General features: G+C 44.8%; 1 protein-coding gene across 4 annotated transcripts in view; it reads right to left on the bottom strand.

Moving 5' to 3' along the window:
* Positions 1–11,936, bottom strand: part of FAM173B (family with sequence similarity 173, member B) — a 16,749-nt gene that overhangs the window by 1,833 nt on the left and 2,980 nt on the right. For all 4 annotated transcript variants that reach the window (XM_010847530.1, XM_010847532.1, XM_010847531.1 and 1 more), the window contains 3 exons: positions 10,842–11,131; positions 10,020–10,157; positions 8,141–8,191 (listed from right to left, as the gene is read on the bottom strand). In XM_010847530.1, coding sequence (XP_010845832.1) covers positions 8,141–8,191; positions 10,020–10,157; positions 10,842–11,131 — 479 coding nt within the window. The remainder of the gene's footprint in view (positions 1–8,140; positions 8,192–10,019; positions 10,158–10,841; positions 11,132–11,936) is intronic.

Raw genomic sequence — 11,936 nt, 5'->3', positions numbered from 1 at the left:
GGCCCACAGGAAGGGCCCTTCAGTGTCCTTCTGTACTGTCTCCCTGAAAATATCTGCGCCAGATTATTGACTGTAAAACAGAGCACTCCTGGGCGACAAGCCACCAAAATACAGAAGTCACGTGAACCACCATTTTAAAACTATTTTCTATCATCAAATATAAAATCTGTCATTTTTAGCAAATGCGTATCACAGATTTCCACTTTCCTAACTAAAGAAACATGGAATTAGACCATGAAAAAAAATACACATTCTACCAAATTGAAATATGATCAAACATTCCACAATTCTTTTAAAAAGATATCCATAATATCCCAATAATTAATTTCTTTATAGTCAACATAACTTACGAAAAGTAAAATTCTGTTACGTATCACTTATACATAACTTTATAAGTAATCTATTTGTGAGGAAAGAGTTTTATTGTTTACTAAAAGTACTGACACTGTGATTATATTAGCAAATTAACAGCTGCTTAAAATTTTATCTTCAGGTCCTAAAAATATATTACCAGCTTCACCTCTTAAATATATTTTTCTCTATTTTTTAATTATTTTCAAATAATTTCACATCTACAGAAAGGGTACAAGAATAGAGCAAGAACACTGCTGTACTCCTGCACCCGGGCTCACCAGTTTCCAGTTTGTCACAGCTGCTTTATCTGACTTGCTCTTCGCCCCCCTCTCTCAGAACACTTTTTCTAAACCATCTGAGAACACGCTGCCCACAACATGCCCCTTTACTCCCTGGTACTTCAGTGTTTTCTGAGAAAGAGCCTCAGCACAGTTATCAAATTCAGGAAACTTAACACTGTATCCCAACAACAATCATCCCAACAGCACCCGATCAAATGCCCTAGGAATGTCCTCCACACACTCCCCTAGTCCAGGGTCGCGCAGTGCACAGAGTTGTAATGGTTCCTTGGTTTCCTTGAATCTGGAACAATCTCTCGCCTTTCTTTGTCTGTCATGACAATAACCTCCTTTAAGAACACAGGCCAGTCGACTTGAAGCAGTTGATCAAATATATACTCCTGTATATGGTCAATGATTGTAATGGTGTAACTCTAAATACGGGAAGATACAAGAGGGAGTTTTGCCCGGACTATGAAAGATTGAGTAAGACAGCTGGTCCAGAGCCCTCTGGTTACTGCTGATAGACCTAGTCCAGTAAGAGCACACTGAGTGATCTGTCTGCAAAATCTTCGCTGGCCCTTGGAACGAGCCTTCCTAGCATCGTCAGATGAAATGGTCACGAAATGCTGCCCAAAGGACAGTCGAATTTATGACCATGAGTAGGCCCTGTTGACTGCAAACTGGCATTTGCCATCTACCTCTACAAGAGTTAAATCACATGCTGCTGCAGCTGCTGACCGCCAACATCCCCTGAAAGGAGTTCAGGGTGGACAGCAGAAAGGCATTCTGTGCTTGGGAAAAACTGACAGGAAATGCCTTCAGAGACAGGTGTCTTCAGGAGCTGATTTCATGAGCCCAATTCTTGCACCTCCTCATATCTAAAAAAGCACAAAAATCCTTCGTGGTGATGACTGTCTCTTGTGACCAGCAGAAACCTTCTGCAAAAAAGCCTATGTGCTTGACTGTAAGTATTCCTCCTTCACCAAAATCACATAAATACTACCCTATCCCTCTGCCTCTTTGGAGCAGTTTCTCAGAGCTATCTGAGGGGCTGTCTCCCAGGCTACAGTCCTCATTTTGCCCCCAAATAAAATTTTAACTCAAAAAAGAAGCACACGGGCGAGTCCCCCTGGTGCCTGCTTGTGATGAGCGGCATGTGCGTCCGTGGCAACGACCCAGCACAGGGGTTGTGAACTTCACACACTCGACAGTCCTGACCCCGTGGGGTCCTTCTGCTTTGAGGGTAACACACCACTCGGCTAAGGAGGCATCTCAACGTCTCCACACTGTGGTTACTATTCCTCCTTCAAAATGAACAAGATACTGTGGGCAGACACCCTGAAAAGATGTAAATGTCGTTACTCGTCTAACTGGCCCCCACTGAGTGCTCCATCTTGATGACTGCCTGAGTCAATTTCACTACCCAGGTTGAAAGCAGCAACTTGCCAGACCCATCCTTTCTTTCAGATCAATAGTCAGAATCTCAAGGAAGAGCGTTCCCCTCACTGTCTCCATCACTGCAAGCATGAACTCCTGGATTCATCAACGGGTTACGATCTGCTGTCGTCCTCATTTCTTCTAACGCTCAAGTTGTCCGGTTTGTCATCCGGAGCCCCTCAAGCTGGCTTCTCTCCTGTGCATGTGCCCCAACCAAACCTTCTGAGCACTTCCTCACATTCACACTCGACTAAATGTTCCAGGCTTTCACATCTTCCCTTCCCAGGCCCGGGATCAGCCACTTCTCAAACGTTCCTGGTTCCTCTGAGAAGCGATGTTTAGAAACCAAGACCTGTGCAAAAGCTACTCTCTTTAAAAGTAATCAAGCAGGACTTCCGTGGTGGCTCAGGTCCAGCAAGGCTTTGGCCCCTTCCCGGATGATCTTAGTCCCCCCTTGGCTTCAGCTCCTGGGCGCGGATGCCTCAACAAGCCCCCTACCTTGAGCCCACACCTCCGGGCATCAGCCATTGCCCACTTGACATGCCTACATGTGTCAACCCACATGTGTCCCAGACTGTACATGCCAGATAGGACTCTGCCTGCCCATCCAGGGGACACGGGTTTTGATCCTTGGTCCAGGAAGATTCCACAGGCCACAGAGCAACTAAGCCCATGCACCACAACTACTGCGCCTGTGAGCTGTAACAGCTGAAGCTTGCTCACCTAGAGCCTGTGCTCACAACAGGGGAAGTCAGTGCAATGAGAAGCCTGTGCACGCCAACTAGAGAGCAGCCCCGCTCGCCGCAACTAGAGAAGCCCAAGCACAGCAGTGGGGGCCCGGCACAGACAGACATTAATTAAAGTAATCTGTTAAAGTAAGATGAGCAAATTTTCTATGACAGTTTGATTCCTCACCTGTGTCTTTAAAAAGCAGTTTGGGAAAAAACTCCTCTACATGACCTGTGGCTGGAGTGAGCCAAACTTCTGATTCTTTATTAGAATCAATACTGAGGTAACAATGAATAAATTCCACTAAGGATGGAATATTTTTATTCTTATAACAGCTAGTAAAAGATTACTCTTTATTTTTTGTGTGTGTGTATAATAAAGTTTTATTAAAGTATAAAGGAGATAGAGAAAACTTTTGACATAGGCATCAGAAGGGGACAGAAAGAGTACCCCTCTGCTAGTCTTCAGCTGGATGTTATATAGTCAGTAGACAAGTGAAGTCGCTCAGTCGTGTCTGACTCTTTACGACCCGCGGACTGTAGCCCACCAGGCTCCTCCGTCCATGGGATTCTCCAGGCAAGAATACTGGAGTGGGTTGCCATTTCCTTCTCCAAAAAGATAACTCTTTTACAAAAAAAAAAAAGCAAAAATTTTGTTCCTTGAGGGAAAAATTAAATAAGCAAAGAATAAGACAATATGTGTTTTTCCAAAATGTCAGGGGTTTCTTATGCTAATTTTGTTCATAAAAAGGACAACTGTAAATTTATTCAGATTACTATTCTTTTCTCTTTTACAGACCTTTCATTTCCAAATGACTGTCATATGCTAAGTCAAGATAAACCTATGAATGAAAGGCTCTATTTCAATCATAAGAAATTAACGGACTAAATTACACATAAATATGCAACAACCTGGGTCTTGATATCTTACACAAAGAGAAGCCGTGATGTGTCATCTCTGCCTAATCAAACTCAAAGTAATTCATACAATTATACGCTTCAAAGTGACATGAACTCATCCTATTTTAATTACCTCTTCAAAACTTGAAACATAAGCTGAAACCAGCTAAAGGCACAAGACAACAGCCAGGTCCGTCCGTAGCTCTGAGCCACTGGGTCACTCCACCTCCCTTTTCTCCGCCCCAACTCCTCTGTGTCCTTTGCTGGGGGCCGCGCATGTGTTTGAGGCCAGGGCTCAGGTCCAGCAAGGCTTTGGCCCCTCCCTGGGTGATCTCAGCCCCCTACGGCTTCAGCTCCTGGGCGCTGATGCCCCACAAGCCCCCTACCTTGAGCCCAGACCTCCGGGCACTGCCCGCCTGACATGCCTACACGTGTCACCCCACACGTGTCCCAGACTGTGTGTGTCATGAGGAATTCCTGATCCCCCCACCCTACCCCTACCCAGTCTGCCTGCAGCTTCCCAGCTCAACAGACTCCAGCAGCTCAGGTCAGGCACTTGGGGGGGCCCCCCACTGGATCTGCCAGCTCACCCTGTTGTTCCTGTACTCATCGAGCATCCAGAGTCTCACCACCTGTCACCAGCTTCTCCACCCTGGCACTGGCTTCCCCCACTGATGGCCTGGATGCCCGCAAGAGCTCAGACCCGTCTCCCAGCATCTCCCCCACTCTCTGCTCCCCATGGCAGGCCCTGTCTTTCCCACCTGGACCCCATAACTCTCCCCCGCCACCCCTGCTCACCCCCTCCCACCACAACCACCCTCTCGCTGCTTCTGGACCCACAGGCACACACCCCTCAGCACCTTTCCTTTCGCAGTGGCTGTTCCTCGACCTGAAGCGCTCTTCCAGACATGGCCGCACGGCTGCCCCTCACTTCCAATGTCCCATCTTCGAAGACAGTCTCCCTCTCCCGCTTTGGTGAGCCCACAGCACTGACCCCCTTACTGTACCACACAGTCCTCGCTGCCGTCTCACTGAATACCTGCTCTCCCAACTAGCACGCAAATACCTTGGGGCAGGGATGTTTCCTTTTTTCTCTTTATTCACTGAAGTACTTGAACAGGGTCTGATGCTTAGTGGACCCTGAGTAAACACTTGTTTAATGAATGACTGAATGCAGCATTCATGGTCATGAATCCTGTTTCTTTATCAGAACACTATGACACTATTTTCACTCATGGATTCATAACAGAATTCGTAACTAAAATTAAATGAGTCATCCTTTGAAGTTATGAAACTTAATAGCCCACGGGCAGAGTGTACTTAACGCGCATGTTTACACCATATTCATCCATTCGTTTAACAAATGTTTCCTAGGTGATCACTCTGAGCCAGGAGCTGGGAGTCTGGCAGAGCTCAACAGGTCTGCCCTGTTCCTGAGCTCACAGTGCAGTGCACACAGCCAATGCCACCAAAGCCATCACATGAGGAGAAGTGCAGTCACATGTCCACAGGGAAGGGAACAAGCTTTAGAAATCGTGGTGTCGGGGCTCATCACACAGGGCAACCAAGGATGGCTTCTTGGAGGAAGAGACATCTGACCTGAGTGGTCAGCAGACATTTGCTAACCAGGCCCAGAGCTGGGGGCACTGGAGTCTTGGGGAGGATACGGCCCCACACAGTGTGGTCCAGGAGCCAAGAGGAGGGCAGGGCCAGTGCACAGAGAGCTGGGGGCAGCCAGGTACCAAGGCCAGATGGAAGGCTGGGCCTTATCATCACTGGTTTAAAGCACAATGAAGTCACCGGAGGGTTTGCAACAAGGACGCGGCCGATCTGTCCCACCCTCCTGGCAGCTAAGTTCACGGTGAACGTGAAAGTCTTTCAGTCCTGTCCGACTCTTTGTGACCCCATGGACTGCACAGTCCACTGAATTCTCCAGGCCAGAATACTGGAGTGGGTAGCTGTTTCCTTCTCCAGGGGATCTTCCCAATCCAGGGATCGAACCCAGGTCTCCCACATTGCAGGCAGTTTTTACCAACTAAGCCACAAGGGAAGCCCAAGAATACTGGAGCGGATAGCCTATCCCTTCTCCAGCACATCTTCCTGAGCCAGGAATTGAACCGGGGTCTCCTGCATTGCAGGCGGATTCTTTACCGATTGAGCTATGAGGGAAGCCCCAGATATTAAACTGCTAAGGACAGATACTACACTTGATCTTAGCCAAAAGGCCGAGAAGCGATCTCCCATCCAGGCACTGGTCTACCAGGTCCACTGGCACTCTCACTCCTGCTACTCTGGATGCACACGCATGATGCAGGCTCAGGCCACTGTAAGCCGAGCGCTGCTGCGCTAAACTGTGAAGAACCACCAGTCTGGCACCGGAAATGCAAGGCTGTAAGGGACTGCCAGTCCGGCACTGGAAACGCAGAGCTGTGAGGGATGACCAGTCCAGCAGCAGCAGGAGAGGGAGGCCACGTAACACCAGGGTCTCGCCCTCTGACACTCCCAATGCCGCCTCCGGCTTCTCACGGCCCACGTGCGCCCCAGTGGCCACAGGAAACCCTGCCATGCTGGCTCTGTCCAGCCACCAAGCCCCTACCGGGACACCGGCTAGTGAGTGGAGAAGTAAAATACGTTCTAACAGGAGACGGCATAATGAGCCCAGACAGCCTAAAAGAATTTCCCAGGACCCTAAGGACCCCAAGGGCTGACCTGGCAGCCCCTGGCAGCCCCCTCCCTCCTCTCACTGTTTCCATGCAGGCAAGGCCTGGGGAGGGCGGAAAACAGGGACCTCCACCAGGGAAACCGAGCCTCTCAGACCCACCGAGGCCATCTGAGCCTCAGCACCCTGCTCCGTCCCCCTGCGTGGAGGACTCCAAGTTGGCTGAATCCCTCTCGTGCCAGGAGACGTGGGCACTTTGTGCATTTCAGCTGCTTCCTTCTTCCTGAGAATGGTGAAATGCTGCAAGTGCCTTATTTAAGGTTTCTCTGTGTACAGAAGAATGGCTCATAATCACAAAAGTATTTATCAAAATAACACTCTTCCCTTGGATGAACAGTTCCCAAAACTGACTACACTTCAAATGTGGTGAGAAGCCCAAGGAGCTGGAGCCAGGAGAAGGCCAGTGCTGCCCCCTGCTGGGACAGCACCTCAGGGCCTCTCAAGACAGCGCAAAACATATGTCAGCTTCCTATTTGTATAAAGCATGGATTTTAAATTAAGGTTCTTTGCCTCAAAATGCCAATTATCCCAAAAGAATGCTCAAACTTCACAATAAGTAGGAAAAAAAACCATCAGATTCCATAGCAATTCTGATACCAAACACGTTTTTAGGTGTTTTTTTAAATGATCAGAGATCATGCCTTTCTACTTCTTTTCATTTTTCTAACAAAAGTATAGACAACCAGGTTTCATCTTCATGTTAGGCTTGCTGAGAATTATGAACATACAGAATCCTATCACTTTCAAGAGTATTTAACAAAAGCACTTCTAAATACTTTTTTTAAAAAAGAGAGAAAAATGCATTTTATGGAAAACTCTAATAGAAAAAAATTTCTCCAGCATGAGATATCTTAAGGAAAAATTAAGATATGAATAAGAAAGCATAACAACAAAAAAAGTCCATTTTTAAAAAAATAAAAACCGTATCACTTACTTAGTGGCATTTTGGCAAACAACCGAAATCTGCCAGGATTACTATGCCTACAATTATAGAGCTTGAAAAGTGGAGGAGGATTTCTTTCTACAGTCAGTAAACCAACAATTACAACGAAAGCCTCGCATTCTGGTCATCTTTCCAAAGGCTAAATTTTGGACCATTTGCAGTCCAATGCTGCAGCATTTTTACTTTCCAAAGTACAGAGTCAGAATTCAATACAAATCAGCCAACTGAGGTCAACAGAAACTACTCAAGGCTTGTGTGTGCATGCTAAGTCGCTTCAGTTGTGTCCAACTCTTTGTGACTCCATGGACAATAAATTGCCACACTCCTCTGTCCACAGAATTCCCCGAACAAAAATAATGGAGCGGGCAGTCGTTCTCTTCTCTAGGGGATCTTCCCGACCCAGGGATTGAACCCATGTCTCCTGCATTGCACACACATTCTTTACCACTGAGCCATCAGGGAAGTCCCCTCCCGTTAACTTTCCCAAGTGATTTCAGCTGGATATAATAAGTGAGCAACTGTGAAAACCCACATTAGACACCAGGAGCTCATAAAGCAGTTTTCAGACTCAAATTGTTAGGGCTTAGGTAGATCACTGAGACCTTCATCTAAAGCAGAACTTTTAAACGACAAGACTGAATCTTTTATGATTAAACTATCAAGGCCCTCAAGTACTTTGTTAAACCAATGATCTGTCATTCTGCACACGGGGGAGCAGGCCAGAAGCCCCCTCCTAACCTAGAAAAAGACACTTGGGTGGCAGGAAGGGCATACTCACCATCTGGGGCACACCAAAGATAACAACATTTGAGTACTGCGAAAAAGTGACCTGAAGAGAAGGGAGAAAACAATTCATAGATTAATTCTGGAAAGTCAAACATCAGCTTAAGCTTTATTTCGGAATGAATAGCAATTTCCCATTTCAAAAAATAGTTGGTTTTCCAGAAAGAGACTCACAGACTTAGAAAACGAACTTCTGGTTGCCACCGGGGAGGGACAGTTAGGGAGTTTGGGATGGACGTGTACCTAGTGCTATATTTAAAGTGGATATCCAACAAGGACCTACTGTGTTGCACAAGGACTTCTGCTCAATGTTACGTGGCAGCCTGGATGGGAGGGGAGTCTGGAGGGAAATGGACACATGTCTATGTATGACTGAGTCCCTCTGCTGTCCACCTGAAACTATCACAACATTGTTAATCGGCCATGGTTGTTATTCAGTAGCTAAGCTGTCTGACTCTTTGTGACCCCCTGGACTGCAGCATGCCTGTCCTTCACTACCTCCCAGAGTTTGCTCAAACTCATGTCCATGGGGTTGGTGATGCCAACCAACCATCTCATCCTGTGTTGCCCCCTTGTCTTCTGGCCTTCAGTCTTTTCCAGCATATATACCCCAATACAAAATAGAAAGTTCAAAAAAATAGTGGGTTGTCACAAACAGTGGCCCTTTTTAAGATTTCCCATATTAATACTTTCACCCGTGTTAGCGCATCTGTTACAGTTTTCCAGAAGTTTCCACAGAAGCTATCCCAGCTCATCCTCACAGCCACTCCACACAGGGCCACCCAAATTGATGGTCAGAAAAGCAGGGACTCACCAGTGACCACCGGTGGTCACCCTGGTAGACTGGGCCATCTGCACCCCGGCCCACTTTCTACTCTGCTCTACACAAAACAAGCTTAGCAAGAACTCGAGGTTTTTCAGAACCACCTGTTTCTCCTATGGAGTCATCCTTAGAATTCTGGTCCCCCTCCTCTTCTCTAAAACACTTAAGTAAAAATGGCAATAAAATGGTCTTTAGTTGGAAAACTGGGGGGAAAAGTGCTTCACCAGTCAAAATTCTTATTACCCAATAAAAGTTTTATTTACTCTATAGAGAGATCATTTACGTATATATGGAATAAAAAACAATGCAAACAAAACTCAAGTGAATTTTTATAAGCTACTGATGACACTATTACAAAGGAAAATTCTTATTTAAGAAAAAGCATTTTATGGAGCATTCCTAAAGCAAAATTACCAGGCACTTTTTAGAAAACAAGTAAACTTGGAAACATCTTATACTTTTTGAAGACGCAAAGGAGCATCACAGCACGGTTGGCGGGTCCTTTCCTTTCTCCTGCACTACTTCTGTCTCTCCCTAGGTATATATACACATACACACATGTACCCACACACACTCACATTAGCGTGCACACACTCACATATAGACACACACATAAACACACATACAAACTCAGACGCACAGTCTCAAACACACTCAGACACACATATTCATATGCGCATATAAATACACTCACACACACAAAACTATTTACCAAGAATGACATTAACAAGTTAATGCCTATATGACAATGTACAAGACTTACAAATGAGATAAAAAAATCTTTATCAGTGCATAATAAAGAGAAATGAGAACATTTTAAATTGAGTAAATAAAGCCTTAGAAGTCACATGACCTGTAAAGTTATAAACCTTAAGTTTCTACTCTAACGTAGGGCTGATTTATAAAATCTATCAATTTAAAAGCTGTTCACATTTCATAATGCCGAAATATACACTTCAACTCTCTACTTTAATTCAGTTTTCAGTCATACTAATCAAAAATCATAAAGTTTGGGGGTGGAGTGCTCTAGCATGTCCTCAGCCGTACGTACCTTCCACAAGTCTGAGATGTAAAATCTGGCAGACGCCTGCACCCCTTCCCGCCGAGCGCGGTACCTGGAGTACCAGACGAGCCAGGGGTTCAACTCATAACCCACAGCTGTGAACCCTTCCTTTGCAGCTGCAATCACCTGCGGGGAGAGGCTGTGTTCAAGATCAGAAAAAGACATGAAAACTCCCTACTTATGTTGTTACTGTTGTTGAGTCCCTACATCATGTCCAACTTTTTGCAAACCCATGGACGCTGGCCTGCCAGGCTCCTCTGTCCATGGGATTTTCCAGGCAAGAATACTGGAGTGGGTCACCCTTTCCTCCTCCAAGGGATCTTCCCAACCCAGGGATTGAACCCACAAGAAGCAGAATTAATTCAATACGAACTAAAGGGTTTTACAGAAAATTATTCAATACTAATGGAAGACTGAAATTTTTTTTCCCCAAAATACTGATTTTTTTTTTTTCCCTAGGAGTCACCCTTGGAAAAAAATGTAAAATAGTCAAACTACATGACTTAACATGTTTCTGTTGGCCTAAGTTTTTTAATGAACAATTTCATAATCATCAATCAATTGTTGCTTTTTACCAGACATCCAGAGCACTTTCCCCTTTAAGAACAATTAATCTGAGAAAAATAAATTCCAAAGTCCTGCTGAAGGACTTAGTAGTTCAGCCAAGAAAACACAAAATTAAATGAACACTTTATTAGGCTATCAATTTAACAAGGCTTTGCATAAGCCTCATAAGAAATGTGAAACAGAAATTTTAAAACATAAAACCCCAAAAAAACGTAAACCTTAAAACATCTTCGAGTAACTCACAATACGTCCGTCACCACTACCGATGTCCACCAGGGGTCCTCTCCTGCATTCCAACATTTTCACAACGTTTTCGATCTGTTTCGTAGTGGCGGGTACAAATGGCAAACAAATTCTTCGGAGGGCTGGTGTTACAAATGGTGTGGCCACAGCATACACAGCCACCAGTGTCCCCCCAACAATGCCAGTAAATAAGACCCCCCAACTGCTTTTCTTCAAACTGTTGGCTTCAAGACTTGCAGGTGGAACACATTCTGATGGCCTTCCTTCTTCAAGTGTTGCTAGGTGTGTCCCTGGGTTGAGAGCAGGAAAAGATTTATGAAACATCAAATCAGAAATCCAACAAATAAAGTCGTGCTTTTTAAAGGCTAATTTTGCTCATTACAATTAGAATTACAAATGTAGAATTCCACAATGAGTTCTAGAGTCTATCAACTAGAGTGTTTAACAGAAAATTATTCAATACTAATGGAAGACTGAAATCTTTTCTTTCCAACATACTGATTTTTCCCCCTAGCAGTCATCCCCAGAAAATAATGTGTTCAAATCTATTTATGAATCAGTATCCAGTATGAATCAGTACCCATGGCATCACCGACTCAATGGACGTGAGCTTGAACAAACTCCAGGAGATAATGATGGACAGGGGAGTCCGCTGTTCTGCAGTTCATGGGGTCACAAAGACTCGGACACGACTTAGCAACTAAACAACAATCCATTAATACAAATATTAACCATGTACTCTGTACTTTTGTGGTTCAGAACAAAACTCCATAATAAGCATAAAAATGTCTAATCATTATCCTATTTCAAATAGGAAGAAAGTATTCTACATCAAAATTGGTCAGGCATCAAAAATCCAGTGGTACAAATTCAATTCTGAAGTTAACAGAGGAGACAAAATTTTACTAAAAATCTTAGTCACGGTAATAAGGAGATATTTAAGGCAGATTGTAAAGGACAAAAATATACTCATTTCAGTGCTATCACAGTACAGAACAAAACAAACTCCAATCACTGATTACCGAGGGAATAAATGGTACCTTAAACATCCTCCTGAGTTTTATGCTTCAGAATGGATTCGTAATAGGATCTCAC

The sequence above is a fragment of the Bison bison genome, unplaced genomic scaffold, assembly GCF_000754665.1.
Source record: "Bison bison bison isolate TAMUID 2011002044 unplaced genomic scaffold, Bison_UMD1.0 scf7180017864250, whole genome shotgun sequence".
Classification (NCBI taxonomy): domain Eukaryota; kingdom Metazoa; phylum Chordata; class Mammalia; order Artiodactyla; family Bovidae; genus Bison; species Bison bison.
Note: the sequence above shows the minus strand (reverse complement) of the source record. Positions and strands in the feature narration are given on the sequence as shown.